The sequence below is a fragment of the Melospiza georgiana genome, chromosome 2 (genome assembly GCF_028018845.1).
Source record: "Melospiza georgiana isolate bMelGeo1 chromosome 2, bMelGeo1.pri, whole genome shotgun sequence".
In the NCBI taxonomy this organism is placed as follows: domain Eukaryota; kingdom Metazoa; phylum Chordata; class Aves; order Passeriformes; family Passerellidae; genus Melospiza; species Melospiza georgiana.
Window position 1 is genome coordinate 86,406,607 of NC_080431.1, and position 21,428 is coordinate 86,428,034.

A 21,428-nucleotide genomic window follows, 5' to 3' on the forward strand; every position below is an offset into this window, starting at 1 on the left:
TTCTGGTGGATTCTAATACTGACCTATAAGCTGGACTTTAGCCTCAGCATTTTAATTAGATTCTGAAAGTAATGGATTTTGGGTTAGGAAGCTTGACCAACCTTTAGTACTATGTTGCTTCCACTTAATCATGTTACTTCAGTAAGTTTTAATGTATATGCCTACTCAGATAAAACCTTTTACAAGTCATCTCATGGCCACAGAAAGAAAAAGGTAGTAACTTTTAGTGGAATCAGTTTGGACTGTATTTGTGTCACCCCCTGTACTCCACTCATGTGCAAGCAGTGCCCTGGAAGTGGTTGTGTGCATTGTGAAACTGGGCAGGCATACTGCTGTTGTGGCAGAAGCTGAGGTAAAGGGACAAATGTTCTGAAATATCCTGCAGTGATTAGTCAAACAGCACTTTGGCTTTACACCTGCTAATCAGTGGAGACCAGCTTTCCTTGTCATCAAATGGCAGCGTTTCAGTATTCTGCATTCTGGTGTCTGGTGTGAGACCTGGCTGCTGTGGACAGGGAGCAGTAAATTCCCAAAGGGAAACCTACTTTTCTCCACCCAAGATGTGCTCTCCCTCTTGGCTGCTGCAGTGTTCTGCTGTTCTGTGATGGTACCTTTCATCCAATCACACACAGAGATGTATTTGTCCATGATCTTAACAACCTTAGTTTCTCTTGATTTGTGAGTTTGGTGCACTCTGACACTTGAAAGTGTTTCAGATATGGAAGTGCAGCATTTTCCAGAGAACAATGGGCTCTGTTCACTGCAGATGCAGAGCCTGATTGCAGTGGAAATTCTGTGCCTAGGCGCAATTTAGAGGATTTCCTTTTCTTCTGCCCTTTGAAACAGTTATTGTCATTTCAAAGTAGAATGCAGCTGCATTCTGACAGCTGCATTCTACATTGCAAAGACTCTTTGAACAACAGGACAGACAAATTATTTCCTTCTTGTGCATAAAGACATCAAGGCACATAAAAGCCAGGTGACTTGACTAATATCTGGTTTTGACCTTGTGGATGTAGAAGGAGAGAATTAGTGGAATTTAGCCCACTTCAACAGAAAAATTGACACCTTGTGTGTTATATGTTTGCTGTAATTATTATTATCATCAGTTCATTAGTAAAACCACAGCTTGGAGAACATCAACATGGAAATCATCATCCTTTAGACAAGACAGGGAAGAAAAAATGAGAATTTTTTAAAAGTGCTTTGATTCATCACTGGAAAATACTTCTTTTTTTAGAAATGGGTCTTATGAAATGAATCAGGAATTTCTAGAACTTGACAATAGTGAGGCCTGGGTTTTCATGGCATGTTCAGATTTTCAGCTGAAGACTTTATAGAGGCAGAACAGCTCATGGGGCTGTGTTGGTTTACAGGAGTTTCTCTTGGGACCCAGTGATCTCAACCATACTGGACGATCTGATAAAATGGAATAATTTGATGAAGATCTGTCATTCAGAACTGCTCATATAAACAGACTAAACTCTTCCCTGCTAATAGACTTTCCTGAACAAATGCAAGTTGCCCATTTTAGTGTCAGTTTCTAGAATCCTATGGTGATCTAGTATATCTGGGTGGGATACTCTGTTAGTCATGAAGTGGCTGGTGAAAAACGATGGTTGTAGGTAATAACTACAACCAGTTATTACCTATTGCTCTAAGTCTGAAGAGGGCTTTTCCATAAACACTGACTTTTAACTATAATTGTAGCTGCAAGAAATAATCACCAAAAGTACTATTTCCTGACAGTGAGCACTGTGCTTTCCCTAATGCATCCAAACTATTTTGTGTTCCCTTGTGTCCTTATCCAGATGAAAACCAGAGGCTCTAGTGCCTGAGCAACACACCAAGGTCACTCAGTGGTGTTGTGTGGGTGGAACCCCATATTCTGTCCCAGTAATGAATATGGAAAGAAAAAACAGCATAAGGGGAGTAAATTATGTATGGCAGGGCTTTGGAGCATGCTGTCACAGTTTAATACTAAGAATGACAGCTTAGCAAGTATTTTCATCTATAATGAGCGTATCTCAGATCAGAACATCTGAGGTAGAAGTTTGGCTTTTTTTCTCACATTCTGTGCCTTAGAGTTATGAGATAAATTCTATGAGGTGCCTTTATGAGTTGTCCTGGAGTGGGCAGCTCTGATACTCACTTAAGAACTGTGGTATTGAGAATTTTGGGAGGGTGTGGGATTGGCATTAGGAGGGTGGGCCTTGAGGAAGGCCAGGCATTGAGGAAGGCCACCTGCCCATGTGTCTCCATTTTCCTGTGTGAAAGGACTTCATCACCCTGGCTGTTGGGATCTGTGCTTTATCATTTATTCATTTCTACCTCCTCTTATGAGGTTACTAGTTTTTAAGCTCTAGGTGTGCTAGGAAGAGATAGCAATGGCTTCTAACTGATCATTTCAGAAGTGAATTCTTGAGGTTTAAATAAGGTGCTCAACCTGTCCTTGGGCACCAGAGGGTGCTCACGTCTTTGGAAAGAAGTGCTCTCCCAAGATGAGTTTCTGAGAGCCTGTTGCATGATCTTTGTTTGCATGGGATCGTCCAATGATTGTAACTACCTTAATTATCTTTTTTTAAAAATCGCACTTTTCCTGCAGAATACTCCAACACACTTGGAAGGAGAGCTACATATAAGAGAGGGCTACATATGGGAAGTGGAGAGAGGTGGGTAGGCATGCTTGAGCCTGTGTACCTGTTCTTGCCCATTTAAGTGTTATTCCTCAGTAAATTTAATACTTCTCCTATTTTTAGCCTTTCCTTTTTTTCTTTCTCCCACTATAGGGACTGTATTATGCTGTATGTTTTCTAGTTACATAGGAGCAATGCTGTCCTCGCCCTGTCCCGTGGTCTCTTTTACAGTACGCTCTTTGAACTGAGATCTTTTAAGTCAGAAGACTCCCAAATCACTGGGATGGAGCAGAAGAACTGTGGTCTGGATCCAATCCTTGCAGCTGCTGACATTCTGGACTAGCAGTGTTTCCTGGAGGCAGCTGCAGAGGCAGTGGCCGGGCAGCATTTTCCCTTTCTGACTTCTTCCACAGGGGCCTGGTTCCTGTGCTCCAGTGAAGGGTCTGTGGAAGGAGGAAATCAGGATGAACTGACTCACCTGCCTCTGCTCTGCTTTGTCAAAATGAATGGGGATTTATGATGTCTAAATAGTACAAATATTTTAGCTATTAAATCTTGTTATGTTTCCATGAAAGGAGTGATGGTGATGATTATTCCCATTTTACAAAAGTGGGGAAAATAGCCTCCTTTTTCAAAAGGTCCTGAACATCAAATGCACTAATGCAGGGGGCAGCTGAGTAGGTGGAACTAAGCAATCTTATTCAACTATGTATGGGATTGGAATCTCAGTCACTGTCTTCATCCAGCAGAGATGTTTGCATCTCAGGGGAATAACATAGTTCAGTTGTGCAAATCTGATAACAAAAGTCCTATGCTTTGGGAGAGAAGGAATCTGTAAATTGTGGAACAAATATTCATCAAGTGAACCTGTAAAAAAAGTCTGTTAGGATTGGCAGAGTTTGGGAATATGATTATAGTCACCCACAGAAGATTTTGATTTCTTACTTTACTAGTGGGAAATTGCTGAACAGCTTCTATCATGAGAACTTCTGTTTGCATGTAATTTGTCATTAGTCTGACTTCAGAATAAATTATGACCGTGACATCTGTGGGCTGAAATCTGGATTTAGTCCAACTACCTTAGAATTTTATGCCATCTGAGAAAAAGTAAAGCCAGCATTGGTTAAGCAGTAGTGCAGACAACACACTAGCTGTTACTGCCCACAGTAGTGAATGAGAAACGTGTCAGCACAGTTATCAGCTTCATAGGACCATAAATTGCTACTAGACCGTGGCAAGCTCTGACTGTTCCAGGTGGATGCAGTGTGTGTGTTCTTCAGAGCATTCCCACAGACTCCTGGGTGCTAATTGCTCGTGATATTTGGCTGGCTGAAGGACCTGCTCTCCCTTAGCTGTGATTCCAAGGCAACCAACTAGTTCTTGTTAGAAAAGCTTTTCAGAAGATTATTATGAGCTGAGATAATCTGAAGATGCTGTAGGCATTATAATGCTTTGAAGTGCTGTTAACAGCTTTAGTTTAGGATTTGTAGGTGTTTCTTTTCAAAGCTCTAGTTCCCAGCTGCTTGTAGCTTTCTCCAGTTTTAACCATTCTGTGTAAAGATTTCCAGATTGATTCTGCAAGAGGTTGAAAATTTAATGGAGTACCTGAATAAGAATGTGTGGGGAGTAAATCTGAAAGGTGCTTCAGAATCCTAATAAAACACACAAAAAACCCCCCCCAAAAAACCCCAAAAAACCAAACAAAAAACCACAAAACAAACAAACAAACAAAAAAACAACAACAAAAAACCCCAGTAAACCCCAGTGTTCCTTTGGAAAGTTTTAGTTCTCAAAATACTGGAAATTGAAAGCTAAAGGTTTGGCAGAGGAATGGTTTTCTGTAAAAGGAAACTACCTTTGAGTATTGACATCAGCTTTAATGTTAGGCCAGATTTTGAGCCTTTTAGAAATGTTTTTCCATATTGAATGGATCTTGTAACGGGGTGTGCGCAGGTAGCTCAGTGTTTCACTTCCTGGCATCAAGTGGCGGCATTAATCTCGCCGTGGGAAGGTGGACACAGAGCATTCAGCGGCTGACCGCGGCAGAATCAGTTCTGCCATTACTGGCTGATTAAGTGCAAAGCGCCTAAACTTTGTGCTCAGATGTGATTATGTGGGATGACCTGCGTTGCAAATCGTGCTCTGAGTCAGGGAACAGCTCTGCTTTTGCTGAAGTCACTGTCAGGCTCTGCTGGAGTTAGTGGAGGCAGACGTGTTGAGCACTACTGATTGCTCTGAGAGGAATTACCTGTCATCATGTAATTACAAGTGCAATAATATGTGATCCTATCATCTGCAGCTTTATAAATGTGCAATAAATGGCCACATGTTCTGCTAAAGACAAGATGTAGCTGGTCTTCTAAAGCTAAACCTGTCTGGACAGAGCAGTGAGGAGCAGTATGGCATCCTTGATGTGTTTTAGAGAAACTCTTTTCAATAATTAAAAAAATAACATGAATCCTGTAAATAAGTATTCAAGTATGACATGCAATTGTAGAGTGAAATTTTCACTAGGTAGGCTTTGCTTTCTACAAGGAGAGGATAAAAAGAGATACCCTTATAAAATTCATCAGATCGCTTTGAGTACAAGGCTTAGGTTGAGAATTGTCTGTAGTCAAGACATTGTCATGGAAATTGCAGTTGCCAGATGTTTTTCCTTTTGAAAAGTGATCTTTTGATTTCACTTTTTTACTAAAGAAGAGCCTGTTGAGAAAGTAGTGGGAGGTGCAACAGCAGTGAGGGGGCTGCAAAATTGGAGTTCTAAAAATGATTCCGACTTGTGTGTCAGAAACATGAATAGAAGAGGAGGAGGAAAATGAGTTTTAAGAGACAGAGCTAATTGAGTGCTCTATCTACACAGTGTTGGGGATTTAAGTTTTGCCTGGAAAGTATCCTGTATTACATAAACTGTGAAGGCAGAAGATGGCTTTAATAACATAGCTTACTAAGTATGCACTGATGAGAATTCATTTTTGTATTTAAGGTGCACTAAAATGCTGCAGAGCACTTTCTGCCCTGCAGAATGTTGGACTTCACTGTGAGCTTGACTGTAGTTAGACAACAGAGAATCCAGGCGGGTATGAGCCTTTGTTAAACACCTGAGCTGAAGAGAGGCTCTGGTCACAACCATCAGGGATGAGAAACATGAATATAGAGAACCAGGCCTCATAATTTCTCATGCTCGCAGAAGTACTTGACTTTTTAAAGAGATTTTTTTAGAAATTTCAGTTGTTTTAAGTGTTATTGAATTTTATTTTTCAACTTTATGTCTGCAAAGGGTTGTCACCCTTCCATCAAAGAGTAGCATGCCTAACACACTGGTTAAGACTGTCTTTTAACTAATTAAAGGTAGAATTGTTTTTGGTGTGGTGGTCTGAATCTTCTACCACTCGGTGCCATGTGGGAAGTTTGGCATTGTGCAGGGCCTGCACCTAAAAGCATTCAGCTGAAAATAAAGCAGGACTTGCCAGATGTTGAAATGGGAGAGCAGGAAGGCCATCAAATCAACCATTTAAGCAATCGGAGTATTTCTGGGGCTCTGGACAAAGCAGGTGCTGCTGTGATGTTGCTTCTGTCTCTGGCCTGCGGGGGGAGTAATAACACTGTCAGTGGCTGCCTCTGGCTGAAGTTCTTGGCTCTTGCTCCTCAGAACAGGAGTTTGTCAGTCACTGCTTTCCATTTGACCTGAAGCCCTCTTCAGCCTAGGAGGTAGCATTAAATCTGAAGTGGGGATTGCTCTGGGAGAGCAGTGGTTGGAGATTTATGGGCTTAGAGGAACAGTTTCAAATTATTCATAACAGGACTTAGATACCTGGTAGAGGTTGATCATACATTTATAGCAATATCTTCTGGACTTTGGAAGTTGATTATATGTTTATAACAACAATTTCAGGGCCTAATTCTGAAAATAATGTTCTTGGTGAAAGCAGTTGGTCTGGTCCCACAGTTCACCCCTGTGAAGGCCAACATCTGTCTAAGGAATGCACCCAGCACAAATGGTGATAGTTGGTGGGTTTTTTGTAGAAACTATAAAGAGGAAAGATCAAGATACCTCTTCACTGGCCATTTCAGCTTTTCTTTTGGTTGCCAAGCTCTAATACTTTTGTGATTTTTTAAAAGTCATCTTTCTTCCTAAAAACATAAGGTATGTACATGTTCATGCGTAAGCAGACTACCGGATGTTGGAGTCAATGAGCTTCAAGATATCTCACATGAAATGTTTTATAATAACTAGTATTCTTATGCTTTGAAACCGTCTTATTTTTTTATAAAAATACTCTTGCTCTTCCAAAGTATTTTTGAGAGTTCACCAACCTGGTTTGAAGGAGGAACAGGTTGTGAAAAAATGTTTCCTTAAAATTGTTCATTTTAAGAATTTTAGGCAGCTTCAGAGCAGCCTTTCCAGAAAGCTTTTTTGGTGTATTAGGAGAAATACGCATTTGGTATTTCTCACAGATTCAGACCACCAGACCAAAAAAAATCTAATTAGGTTAAAAGATAGTCTTAACCAGTGTGTGAGGAGTGTTACCCTGTTTCTGTTTGGTGTGAGAATAGTTCCTGTCTGCTGGTCCATCCTGTTCCCAGTGATTTTCGTAGAAACAGACAGCTTGGTCTGTGCTTTACTGGAGGTTTTCCCTGTGACAGCAGAGTATTACAAAATATAGACCACAATATCAATATAGAACAATATCAGGATGGATTGGATTCAGCTTTTACCGAGGTTTGTGCAGTCTTTTTATTGCTTCATTAGGAGATTATTCAAATACTTTGATTTTTTTTCTCTTTGATCTGCTTTCAGAGTCACTGAGAAAAACCGAAGGAGCAGCAAACAACAAAGGTGCACACTTAAAATGTAGCAATACTCTGCATGACTCCTGAAGCTGTAATGTGTGAGCAACGGGCCCTGAGCCTGTGTCAGATAATGTCACGCATGCTGAAGTTCCTGACAGCCATTGTAACGTCATAGAAACCAGATTGCTAATGGCATGTCAAGGTGCACTTTCTAGATACCTCAGGGTTTTCTAATTTTGAGAAATACTTTGGTACTGTTTCATGTGAGGTTCTCTTGAGCTGAAAAAAAATCAGCTCCTGATTCCCTGTGTTCTCGATTGTAAGATAAACTCTAGTATGAAATTTCTAATCAAAATCAGAGGAGGAGGAGAGAAGTAGTCACTCCAGAATAGTACAGTAGTGTGGCTGTCAAGTGAAGCATTTGGAAAACCAAATCCAGGTCTATGTTCTTCATAGGACAAACCAGAGGGGTAAAGTTTCTCCACCTTTCCATGGGAATTCCTTAGTCCTTGAGCTGCTCTTTTACCACTGTTGCTTCTCATGAAAACCTTTGGAAGATCTGCTTTTGTTTTCCTGTGGACAGAAGCCTTTTGGAAGTCTAGAAGGTTTACAGAACAAGATATGTGTCCTGTAAAGCTTGTTAGGAATTCTGCTTCTTGGTTTAGAGTGTCCTCGGCAGTTTGGTTCCAAATACACAGTTTCCCTCTGCAGAGTTTTCTGGGAGCACAGTTCTTTCATGGATGCTTGGATTTAGGTTCTAGAACTTAGTCCCATGCTGGCTAAGAATGACTGCTTTCCCCATCACTTTCAGAAGTAAGTACAAAATTTAGGATTTTTATTTCAGCTGTACTTCAGTAAATGTTTCTCATGTCCATAGAGCCATCCTATTGCATATTTACACATGCCAATATAAACAAAAAGCAAAAGGTAGCAAAACCCACATGTATTTAAATGTATTTAAATGTTGTCCATGGCAACTTACATAAGGAAGAGGAAGAAACCTTTCCATCATCACAGTAGGCGAACTCTTGACATTGCTGATCTCAGTTCTAGAGTTTACTGTGGAAAGGAGATGTAAATCCTGAGCTCAAGATAGCTGTTCTGGAAGTATCAGTATGTAAATGTAAAGTGCATAATCACTGCTGGACTTTTTAGTGGTAGCAGTTATTCCACTAATGCGAGCATTTGTGAAAATACATTACTCCCCCATTAGTTATTACTTGTTTAATTGCATAGTCATGAGAGCAGAGGCTATGTGTGATTTTAATGAGGGAATGGCACAGAAATGAATGGAAATTAATTCTTTGAAGCAAGAATTTTCTGAGTTATAATGTACTTATAGATTCACTTGATTTGTTATTTCTTGAGCTGTTCAAAGGAATTCAGTGTGATTTCAGTGGTGGCTAAGATGCCTGTCCCATTTCCTGGGGGAATGAACTGCTCCCTGGTCAAGAGCTGTGAAATATTTCCCTTTCAGGACTCATTCTCGGTCTGAAGCAGTGTGGTGCATTGAACATGTTACCCCCTGACAGGTCACTACTCTTCTCTAATCACTCTTCTTTGGAGAGTTATTTTCTCTGAGTTTCCTTTGTTAGGAGGATGGACAGAAGCTAACAATGAAACTTAGCTTGCCTCCCACAGTACTTCCTAATCCTTGAGGCTCCTTCCCAGTTTGCAGTCAGGACGCACTAGTGGAGGGATATGTAGGAAGGTTGTTTGCCATACCAGTTCTGTTGATTGAGTGGTGTACTGATTGAAAATAAGTGTTCAGAAATTAGAATTTCAGGTTTATGAAGGCTTAAACATTTTTTGCAATTGTCACAGTATGTGATGGAAAGTGGACAGTTTTTTGTGTTTGGTTTTTGCCTTCAAAATCCTACTTCATTAAATAAGTAAATAAAAGTTTCCATTCTCATTTAAAAACCTAATATGTACTCACTTTTACAAACTTACATTTTGAAATTGTTTGGCATTTTTGATGACTTGGAGGTGCACTTTGACAGCAATGCTTGGCAAGGGCTTCCCAAAATAAGCTCACAATATCACGACTGTATTCCATATTGTCTTTTATCTGTTTTAAGACTACTTGCACAAATTTGCAATAGTAAGATCAGATTCCTACCTGATTTTAGGTACCTGTATTTTAGGTACTTATTTGGCAGGGTCTTCAATTTGCTTTCAGTGTTGAATTTCTTCAGAGGCAGACGCTGTAAAGTGTCTGCCTCTAAAACAATTGACATGTTCACAAATATAATGTTTCCAGTAGGAATGTCTCCCATAAGCTTTGAACTTTTTTCTGATACTGTTTTATTGTAATAATTCTATGTCCATACAGCAGAGAAAATTCTAGTTATGGCTTAGGAGAAGCTTTAGAAGCTTTGTTTTGGTCATTTTAGAAAAATACTAAGTCTCCGTATTTTCTGGATGCATAACAGTTATGGATTCAAGCTATCCTGCTTACTGATAGCATTTTCTGGATGTTTGGGGATTAGCTCTGCAGTTTTTCTTGAGTCTAAATAGCATTTATTACCTTGCTTTTGCTTACAATGCCAAAAGAAGATAATACAGAATGGTGATTTCTGCTATTCAGTGGCCAGCAGGGCTTGCTGAATAAGAAATATGAATAGCTCAGACATTGAATGAAATCTTATAAAATAGATTTCAGATTCTTAATGAAAATCAGATTCTTAAATCCAGGGTTGTGTTAAAAGAAAAAAACAAAACAAAAAAAAAAGAGGCCATTTGTCACCACACAAGGCACACAATGCAGTTTCTCACCATAAACATGAAGGTGCTGATGATTGATACTGGTGACTAAGTTAAAAAATCTAATGGTGCTTTCTTTGATTGTTCACACAAATATATTACTTCCCTGAGACAAGTAATTTACAGATGTTGGAAGTTTTACTTAAATGAAAATCAGTAGCTTCTGTGGCAACTGCTATCCGGAAAATATAGTTGAAAGCAATGCTATAGCATGAAAAAGTAGCATGTAGTAATGCAATTATATGTCTTCATGTTATGAAGAGGCACTGATTAAAATGGTGCATCTATTTTATTTCATCCATTCAGTAGTCATTTTCTGGAGGTAGTACTTGAGAAATGCCCCATCTCTGGAAGTGTTCAGCGTTGGATGGGGCTTTGAAAAATCTGGTGTAGTTAAAGGTGCCCCTGCTGCGGCAGGGGGGTTGCAACTGGGTGATTTTTAAGCTTCCCTCCAAGTCAGACCATGTGGAAGAGGTCTTACAGCGACTTCTGTGAGCCAGAGAGAAGTTTAATAAGAGGATACATGTCTACTCCTGAAAGGATTTTCTGCCAAGGTCATTGACATAGAAACCAAGAAAGAAAAAAGGATAAATTAAGAGAAACCTGCAACTGCCAAACTGCCGATTCCAATAAGCACTTAGTTTGTCTTTCGTGACAATGAGTAAAGTGTAAACTTATGAGTTTTGTAAGAATGTATACAAAGTATGCATTATACTATAATAAAAACAGGTTTGAAGCCTTCTGAAAATGGAGTGTGTTGCTTTGTATTGTCTCCATCTCAACTACGACAAGACTATTACATGGTTCTATGGAAGTGGACTGTTTCTCTTTAGACAAGCTCTTTGGCTGAGAACTGCTTCTCTATAAAATCCATTCTTGACAAGGTGATGGTCAGCCAAATCAATTGATCAAATATCTTGTTGTCCAGTAGTATGAGTGTGAGATTGAAGTTGAAATCAGTCTGCCAACCCTAATTACTCCTTATTGCCTATATAGAAAAATCAGGAGTGAGTTCTGCCGTAAGACAGAGTTTGTTCTGATTTGCATTTCTCCAGAATGATGGCAGTGGCAGTAATGATGCAAACACATCCAGCTCAAGCAAGGGCCGCAAACCAGGCTAAGTCACTAGGGAGTTTTCATGCTGGATACTGCACGTAAAAGATTAGCTTAACTCTTGTCAAAGGCTGCAGTGTGTGCTGTACAGATAATACAGAAGTTGGAGTACCTGATGCTGATATGGTTTCCAGTGCTGCACAGCCTTCTACAGAGAGAAGTGGAAACTTTGCATCCTTCACAGGGCACTGTGCTGCCCTCATGGCATAAGTGTTTCTGCAGTACAGTCATACTTTGTTTGCAGTGTAGGGAGTACCATAAGAGCTGACAGGAAGGTGGTGCATTTGCCATGATGCTAAGAGGTACTAGTATTCATCACATTGTAAAATTCTGAATTTGTTCTTCATTATCTCATTCTTTCCTGCTACTGCTTGTCTTAGGACTTTGGCCTGCGAAAGCATTTAGTCCTAAGTCAGTGGTAAGCTGAAGATGCTGGAAAATTATCATTCTTTTCCTGCTGGTGTTTAAGAATAGTCATGGAAGCTTACAGGAACTCTCTTTTTGCTTATTAAGTGGTCTTTGTAAAAACTGAAATGCAACCCTTCTCTAAAATCTGAAGTATTGAAGAGGCCCACATGGCTTTAAAGTTAAACTCCCAGGGGTTCCCCAATATTCAAAGTGTGTAAGAAGAGTACAGATATGTGTAAAGTGTGGAAGTCTGTGATGAGACCATGCTTGCCCTTACAAGTAGCAGTCAGATTTAGAGGAGATGTGGGAGTTAAAAATTTAGAGCTCCATCTAACTATTCTAGATATCAAATAACTGATACTGCATCAATAACTAACAAACATGTGCCACTGAGAGGAATGAGAATTGCACATCCACGTGCTGTGCCTTGCCTTTGTTCTTGCTTTGCTGGGGGCTGTTGTCCTCTGAGGATGAGGCATGGAGAGAAGCTACTCATGTAGTTACACTTCTGGAATTACTGCAATCCATTTTCCTCATCTGCACTCCTTAGGGGCAGAAAATGAGTTGTAAATGAGGTTGGGCTATTTATGCTTTATGTAAATTTCAGGAAGTTAAGTAGTGAATCAAACTAATGCTGTCCTTAACTTGAATATTTTTATCTCATCATTAAGAGAAATCTAGGTATGACTGTTAAGGAAGAGGAAAGTGTTTCCTTGTAGGATGTATAGAAGATATGTTAAGAGTCTGTAATATAATTGTAGGTGAACACATCTTTTTTAAGGAAAGAAAGTATATCAAATACTTTGACTAAGTTGGGAAGTCTGACAACAACTTCAGCCGTAGTCCATGTTCCATGACTGGTGAAATCTGGGTACGTTATGAGATTGTCTGGAAAACTGCCATGATCCAAGTTTCATCCTATTTAAAAGATGATAGCTAACAAATGAAAAGATGTCACCACCTATAGTAGACAGGAGATAATATGCAGAGTGTGCAAGTCTATTTAGAAATGATTTTTATTTTTTTTTTTTACTTTTCTGCTAAGAAATGAATGAAGTTTTTTATTTGTATATTTTTACATATAGACTATGTATGCTTTCTGTAATAGCTAGTTTTGCCCCCTTTTTTTTTCCAGAGTCAAGATGAGAGATACGCTTTCATTGCTGAATGGTATGACCCAAATGCTTCACTCTTTCGGCGTTATGAACTTCTGTATTATCCAAAAGACTCATCAATTGAAATGGTAAGGATGTAAGAAAAAAAATCTGTTGTCATAAATGTAATATCCAATTAAATAGTTCATAAAATGGCAAGTCACTGCCTCTACCTAATAATTTTTCAGGTAAGAAAATTGAATTTAAAATATATCTTGCTCAGTTTCTAAAATGAAAAGAAAATCAAGTAAAGCGTGTGGAATAGCTTTCACATTTATGATTTTTTTTTTCTTTCTTAAAGCTCTCTTTGGTGTGGAGAGATTATTCTCACAAATCTGTTTTCATTCAATCTCTACTTGGGTTTCAGAATTGAAACTCAGCAACTCTGGCCTACTGCTTGAGTAGAGTAAGCTGACACTAATTCCAAACAGGAGACTAAGCTTCAGCAGGAATTCCAGAAGTGTCTGAACAGTAAAGTGTAAGAGATTCTTACCAAAGTAGAGGAAATGGTAAATTTGGTTTAATGAGAGGTAGGACATTTCAGACAGTGAGATCCAAATTTTTTCATCGGTGGTGCTTGCACAGACCTTTCTGACTTGTTGTTCATACAACCAATCCCATTGCTTATTGAGAGCAGTGAAAACCAGCATTTTGCAGTAGCAGGCATGTATATAAAAATAAAATATGTACTGTAAAGATAATCCTCGTGCCAGCCAATGCTTTGCGCTTTCTTTTAAGAATGATTTAAGTGGCATGGATTAGTCCGTTCCAATTCTTAGTGAAGAGTCTAAGAATAGCCTGGATTTGGATATTCACACTTAGTAATTTCATTATCAAATTTTAACTTTCCTGCTATAAAAGTCAACTGCGGAATAAGAAATCTAGAGGAATTGACTTTTTACCCAAACTGCTCCTCACTGAAGCAATAATACCCAGTTGTGTGAGAAGATGCACTTTGCACTGATAATAAGTTAGTTCGTTGTATGATGTCTGTATGTGCAGTTTTCAAAATGTAAGATTTCTAATTTTTATTTCCCAGAGACAGTTTAGCTGATCAGTCAGGAACTGTAATAATCTTCCTACAAAACCATGTGTAGGCTGGCAAAATTATTGTTCATTTTACCTACACGTCTCAAAACCAAGAGCTTCCAAGGTGTTCTTGGGCTTCTTAATGCAGTACCTGTGTTTTGGCAGACTTTTGCATTTTGTTGGTGTGCTCTTAGGTTAAAGTAGTGTGGTGTGTACGCAGCCATAGACTGCGTGTCAACAGCACAGGAATTAGAAGAACGAAAATGTATGCGAACACCCTTAGAGAAAGAATATCTCAAAATCACTTTTGGGGATGAGTTTGTGGACAAATATTACTTTTAGAATTATGTTCTGGATTGTTTATTTTTTATTTCTGCAGAACTTCTTGATTTTTTTTTTCATTTTTACTGCCTTATTCTTCTGCATCTTCTAGTTCTTTCCTGTGGAGATGACAACCTGCTCTTACCTCTAACATACCTGAGAGAAAGGAGGTGATGGTAATTAACCAGCTTTCCCCCACATATGAGGAGGATGTTTCATCCCCTTCCTCTCCATCCCTGACAACAGCTCTCCCTTGTCACACACCTCTTCTGCAGGTGGAGCAGCGCTCTTGAAGGCTTGTGTTGTATGAAGTGCTGAGCTTAACTTTTCTTTCTGTCCTTCCTGTCTTGTTTGTGAAGTAGAATGCCATTGTGAATAATGAGAGAAGTTTCTAGCTTGCTTTGCAGCTGTAAGAAGACAGCATAGATTTTTGTCAAAGGACAGCAAGCAGTTCTCTCAGTCAAACTGCATCTCTTGACAGAGAGGCCCCATTCTCCAAGTCTTCCATAGATAACAACTCTCGTGGGGAATTGTTAAAGCCTTAATAATGTTTCTTCCTAAAAAAGATTTCTTGAAAAGAGAGAAGAAATCTTTCAAAAGGACAGATTCTTATCAGAGAACTGTTTTGTTTTGGGTAATTTACTTCTACATGTACATGGGCAGGAGTGGAATAATTTAGTTTATAGAAAGATCTTTTAAACATTATTCAAAAGTCCACTCTAAAGAGGAATCCTGTAACACAGGTACATCCCCTTTTCTTTTTGAGAAGAGAAAAGCACCTCGGGGTGCCTTTCTAGCAACCATTAGTGAAATAACCAAGGAAATACTCAGATTTTTGGTGAAGATATTAACAAATTTGCTTATGGTTGAGACAGGCTAATAGGCTTCTTGGCAAAGTCCTGGTGAAACAAGTAGCCAAATTCAAGTTGGTTTCTTTGATTTTTTTTTTACCATGTTCTCATTTCATTCCCTACTGCACTTGAATAGTGAACATATAGTAGGGGCATGTATGAGGGGCTAAGGACATATCAGGAGGAAAGGATTCTTCCTTACAATCATGCCTCAGCAGAAGCCAGTATCAAAATAATTTGCAGTTCTTTAATCTGCAAAATTTTGGCTATCCTGAAAAGAATTACAATTCTTCTAGCCTTCTAACAGGACTGTATTCACAATTTTCAGAACATGGAGTTTTACTTTTAAATTTTTTTCCCCTCCCAAATTTGTGGGAATGATGTTCCTTCTTTTAATGCTATTCTAGTGGATGCTCCATTGCAGTGGAGGACAGCAGCTGCAGGTTGAGACACAAGGGGAAGTTTGGCCTGAGGAGGACAAAGCTCTTCCTTTCACAGGCTTCCGCTTCCCCAGGAATTGGAAGGCATCTGTAATATCTACTTGCAGTGAAGAAACTGTTCAGCAGGTTGACTTCTGTGCTTTGCCAGCCCACCCAGAAAAGTGCATAATAATGTCTGGCTTCTTGCTTGGAGTGATAATACATAAAGCTGAATTATCCTGACAGGCTTTTGAGCTTGCAGCTCTAGGCAGTAAGAACATCTCAGCCAAGTGTTGCAATCATCTCTCCATCCCTAATACCGAGTCGTACGCAGTCAAATCGAGCATATCATCACTGGAATGATGCCCTGAAGAGGAGGCCTGCCAGTGTGTGTATCCTGCTCATTCTGGTGTGAGCCACTGGGCTGTGAAACAGTATGGATGTGCTGGGGGAACTCTCAGTGAGGCTGGACAGAGGCATTCACCAGGCACCTGAACCTTTTATCACAGCCTGAATCAGAACAAGCAAATTACAAACCAAAAAAATTTCAAAGAGAGCTCTTAGCCTGAGACTATTTAAATGCAATAAATTTGTAATTGTTGGTTGGTCTTCTAAGCTTTCTTGGTACACTTGTTAGTTCAAAGGGCTTGGAATTAAATTGATTAAGTGATCAGATTCAATCCCATAGTACTAAGGAAATTTCTGACAGTAGAGTAAAGATTAAGTTGAGTTTGCCCACAACTAAATCTCTTGCTTAGGAAGATTTTAATCTTGTTTTTGCTGCAGCATGATGTGAAGAACCGTCGCACGTTCCTGAGGCGCACCAAGTACGAGAGCTTGCACCTTGAGGATCTCTATGTGGGCAGCAAAGTCACAGTGTTCTCCCGGCACCTCACCATAGTGGACTATGGCAACCTGTACACATCTCGCAAGCTTGGGAGCCGCAAAGAGAGGTGAGAAGGGAGATCTTGGAATCTTGTGCTTGGGGTTTTGAAGTAGATGTTTGCTAGAAATGAGGTTTCTCTACTCATGTGGGCAGAAGAGGAGAACTGCATGTTTGTGTGCAGTTTGAAGTGATCTGATTTTCTGATGGCTGCATAGAAGCAAAGTGGTACCTTGCAAGGCCAGCTTCTCTATGGTGTCAGCTGCTGGCTTCTCTAGGTATCTTGGGAGAGAAGAGAGGGAGGAGGAAAATGAGTCCTGTTCAGCTTTGTTACTCAGCCAGGGTAGGCACCAGTAGGGTTCTTGTGATTTGTGGATTCTCCTGGGGCAGAATTGATGTGGTAACTGATGTGTGCTGGGCTTGAAAGGCCTGGACCTCATGAAAGTTGCAACTGTCTCTCTGGGATCTGTGCAGAAGCCTAGTGCCTCACCAGTCTGATCTACTCTCTCTTAGAAGTGATAAATGAAGGTACTAGAGGACTGCTCCTATTCTCTGTTGTTTTTCCTCACTGTGGAGATTTTTTCTGAGAATTTTTTTCAGCTTCTCTTAAGCTCTGTATGCATGAGGACAGAAAGTACAGTGTGAGAATATCAGTAAAAATTACAGGTTTGTTTGTTAAGATGAAGTTTGTTTTTGTTTGTTAAGATGAAGTTTGTTTATCATGGATGAAGATAAGACTTATAATATATTTTTGATTTAAAGACTTGCTTTGGAAAAGATTTTAAGACGCCATTTGAGAGCTCATATGAGGACTAAGAATATGAGAACACTAAGGTTAATTTTAAGCAATTTAGATCTGGTTTAATGGCTGTGCAGGTAATCTCTGAATTCGCAAATTAGTAATCTTTTATAATTTCCTCCAGCCTCTTTGAAAAGAACACAGAATATTTTCTTAGGTATGGTATTAAGTGAGCCTTAATCACTTGCTCTCTTGCTCCCTCCTAGTAAATGGACTTGTTTTAAACTCTTTTTGGAGAGTTGTACATAACCAGACAGAGGAAGAACTGCATGTTTTAACACACATCTTTGTCTTAACTGCACAAAAAAAAATTGCTGTGAAAATACATGCCATAATATTTTTTCAGGAGCTCTGGTACTTCTCTAAGCTGGGGTTGGGCATGGTGAAAGAGCAGCAAAGGAGGTAGAGAACACAAGGGGATGGATTCTGTACATGTGGCTACTCTTTCTGTTCCTCAGTGCAGTTTTGGGTAGATTGTAAAGATTTGGTAAATCTTTATATCAGTGAAAAGTTGTGTATTTCCTGCTCTGCCTAAACTAACATAATGCCTAGGGCTCTTGCAGTGCTCCTGCAATTGCACCAGAAAAAGGCAACTAATGATAAAATGATGTTTTCTTTAGTAGGAGATGTTGCAGTCTACATGGCAACATTTTAATTGTGTTGGTCTTAGGAGGAGGCAAATTTTTGTACTGCTCTACAAAAGGAGGAAAAGGCATTTATGACATGTCAGCTGTTTGGAAAACATTTAAAGAATGTTGGCTGAAAGATAACATAGATATTCAAGTGGTGTTACATATTCAGAATAGCCCAAAGGAACATAGTGAAAGGTACCTTACTCAGGCAAAGGATCCTCAAAATTCAGTTTCTTCACAGAAGCTTTCACTGAGTAAACAGGGTCATATTAAAAGAGTTTCCTTGGGCAAAAGAGTTGCCTGAGAGTTATTTGTCTTTTTAGCCTGTTCCTAGCAGGTTTTACAGCAGTTATTAGATGTAACAAGATTTATGCCGTGCATGATGATTCCCAGAATAATCTGCAATTGGAATTATATTAATAATTTGAATGTTGCTGTATGAAGCAGAATTTTTTTTTTTTTTTTTGCTGTTGTGCTGTACAAGACTACTGGCAGATCAGTTTGACTTTGGAAATGCATTCTTTGGTCACTCAATGTGTCCTAAGACAGGCTCAGCAGAGGCTTTTGAGGGAGACTGTGGAGTGAATATCTAAAAAATCTTGAATGTTTTGAGTTAGGGACCTTTACTTTTGTCAGCAAAACAAGTAAATGGGACCCTAGGTACATGAGATACAAAACAGATGTGCAGAAGAAGGCTAGATTACACAGGCAATTTCTAGAATTAAGCTAGAATTATTAAGACTGTTTTATTTCAGTTTCTGTCTCTACATTTCTTAAGTCTTGGGTCAGTTTTTCAATATTGTTGTTTTTAAATGTTCTGCATTTCTGTTCCCCTCCCAGTGTATCATAAGAAAACCATCACAAACAGCGACTAAAATGGTTATGTCAGCATGTGCTTACTTACAGTGTGCCACATAAGGAATCACTGGCATGGGACAGGGCTTTCTCTTTCTGTAGCCTTGTGATCCTGGGTGGTTGAAACCTGAGGTAAACATTTGTCTGACCAGTGTGTCCTGCCTGAGTAGGCATTACTTGGAGTCAGTATCACTGGTATTGAAAATGATGTTACAAAACTTATGTGTCATCCAGAAATACTTGTGTTCTGTTTTGAATGGGATATGTTATTCTTATGCTTTTAGTTGTTGACACAATCAGCATTTCTTCCCCTTCAAGACATCAGCTACTGTACGTGCAGCAGTGCTATTATTAGAAGTAAGTAGGTCTCAAAAGCATAGTCACAGCATGCTTTGTGCATTGTTCCTTTGATCAGTTCTCATTTGCTGTTGTTTCAGTACTCGTTGTGGTACTGTCACACAGTCCCTCTGAAAATGTAAGCAATGTGAGCTTGATTTTCCTTCTTTCTCCTTGGCTCCTCGACGCTAAGCAGTTTTCAAATCCACAGACTGCACGCTGCAGACTGCATCATGCAAACCCCATGAAATGTATTCCTAATTAAAACTAAAAATAGGGCACATGAACCAAAATCCAATCTCAAAAACAGTCCTTAGCATCTGCTTTTTGTATCCTGCTTGCTTCTGAAAAGCTCACACTGAAATGCTAAAATTTAAATATCAGTGTCAGACAAAAGACATTACAAGGGCTGCTCATTGCAGTTTGCATTACCTCTTCTAGGTAAATTACTTCATAATGTAATATTTCGTTGCAAATTTATAGGAATTACACTATTACTAAAAACCCTTGAAATTAGAAAAGTAAGGGACAATTTATTTCTGGCATTACCAGTCTGTCTCAGACAACCTGTGTAATAACATAAATTCAAAAAAGTGTTCCTTGAGGAAATGCAAATGGTGCTGGGGATCCCATTCCAGAGGTTTGATCCTTATTGTTTGTGGGAAATGAGAGTGTGGAGACCTCTTGTGCCAGCATGCAGGTCATGCATTGTGTGGTTCTCATTGATCAAACATGCAGCTGCTTCTCCTCATGGGCCTCGATTCACGTGGTACACCATGTGATACGATAAATAATATCACAAAATGAGGTGGAGCTGTGAAGTTCTTGGGAAAGAGGGGAACAGGCTCTAAGGCTGCATGGAGTATGCTGGCAAACTGTGTTCAGTGTTGGTGAGAGGTCAGCCTTTGCTGAGAGGTCCGCCTTTCCTTCTCAGAAATGGGGTTAAACCGACTGTAGCCTGCGCAGCCTGGACTGAAGCGCAGTGTTAGTTGACTGCTTCCATGCAGTTTCTGACTGCAGCCTTAGTCCATCAGTCCTTTTGTATCATACTTCCCCATGGGTCTGAGCCTGAGGTTCTCTGTGTATGGGAGCTTTGTGGTGCTTGAGGAAATCTGTTTCTGAGCTCTGACGGTCATCTACGCCTCTCCCTTAGTTGCAGATAAAATGTCGCATATGTTCAAATTTTCCTGGTTACATTTCCTGGTCCTAACACCTCCCTTGCTCTGCATTTGCTGTGAAATAGTCTGTCTCTTGCCAAAGCATCTGTCGATCTGGGGTCACTTAAGGTTCAGAGCAAATGTACTGGAAGTTCATCCATCTCCTATAATCTCAGCACAGAAGCCCTGGCTGGAATATATTGCTGCTAACCTAAGGGCTACTTTCCATGCTATGCTGGTATATAAAATAGGAAATTTGCAATTGTTTGTGTTTCATTCAAGGAAGTACTGCAATAAAAAATTCCATCTTGGAGAGCCTTCTTTATTGGAAACAGTGTACAAGATGGAAACTGCTCCCTAGGATTGTCAGAGATGTGGCGTTTCTGAGATGCAAGGTTGAATAAATCTGTTGGTTTGTAAGCTGAGCACATTTGAAGCTGACTCACCACAAGATGAATGCAAACAGAAAATGCATTTTTACAGACCTTCTTTTTGTGCTTGTTATTTTTGATTAATAATACGTTTAGTGCTGATGGTGTTCTTGGTGCTGTGCAAAGCTCACTAAAATAGTTCTGGCCCTGGGGATGTACAGTGTAAAAAGATAATTACCTAGAAGACAGGATGCACTTGGAAACAAAGATGTGGGGGAGAGTGTAGAGATTTTTGGATTGATGTCCCTTAGAATACAGAATATAGCTGTCAGTCAGTATAAGAGATTAAATACCTCCTCTTCCATCCTTTTATTATGTCTATTAACAGTGTCATCTATTTGGCATGCACATTCTATACTATGAAGTTTTTGTACTGTACCAAGCACAAGAGGATCTTCTTCTTCTCACAGAGGTCTTCAAGTATTTTAAAAGTATTAATAAAATAATCAAACTCAAACTTTGAGTTTTATGGAAGAGGCACATGTTTGACTAACATTTTTTAACAGGAATTTTAACAACTTCAATTTTATGTGTATGATTAACATTAGGGAAAAGGGAGTTGAGCAAGCAGAGGGAAGAGATTAACAATTCAATTGTGTTCTGACCCAGATTGAGGAGCTGTTGAGATACCAGTTATCTAAGAAAGAAGTGGTCAAATCGTGTGCTCTGAGAGCAAAGGGAGAAGTTGGTAAATAATAACTGCTGGTGGAACATTGTGAGCTGACTTGGGTTAGAAAGCCTAGGAAATAAAAATGTGCAAACCTTGTTCTTATCAGAATAATGTGTTGCACAGGCATTCAAGAACAGCATGGAAATTGATGAGACACTGGGACAGTGAATATGTGGC

At 39.5% G+C, this 21,428-nt stretch overlaps 1 protein-coding gene across 3 annotated transcripts in view; it reads left to right on the forward strand.

Annotated features, from left to right (window-relative positions):
- Positions 1–21,428, forward strand: part of NME7 (NME/NM23 family member 7) — an 89,992-nt gene that overhangs the window by 5,561 nt on the left and 63,003 nt on the right. For 2 of the 3 annotated variants that reach the window (XM_058045491.1, XM_058045490.1), the window contains exons 2-4: positions 2,606–2,672; positions 12,850–12,957; positions 16,275–16,441. In XM_058045491.1, coding sequence (XP_057901474.1) covers positions 12,955–12,957; positions 16,275–16,441 — 170 coding nt within the window. In that variant the 5' untranslated portion in view covers positions 2,606–2,672; positions 12,850–12,954. The remainder of the gene's footprint in view (positions 1–2,605; positions 2,673–12,849; positions 12,958–16,274; positions 16,442–21,428) is intronic. The other variant, XM_058045489.1, reaches the window with a different exon arrangement.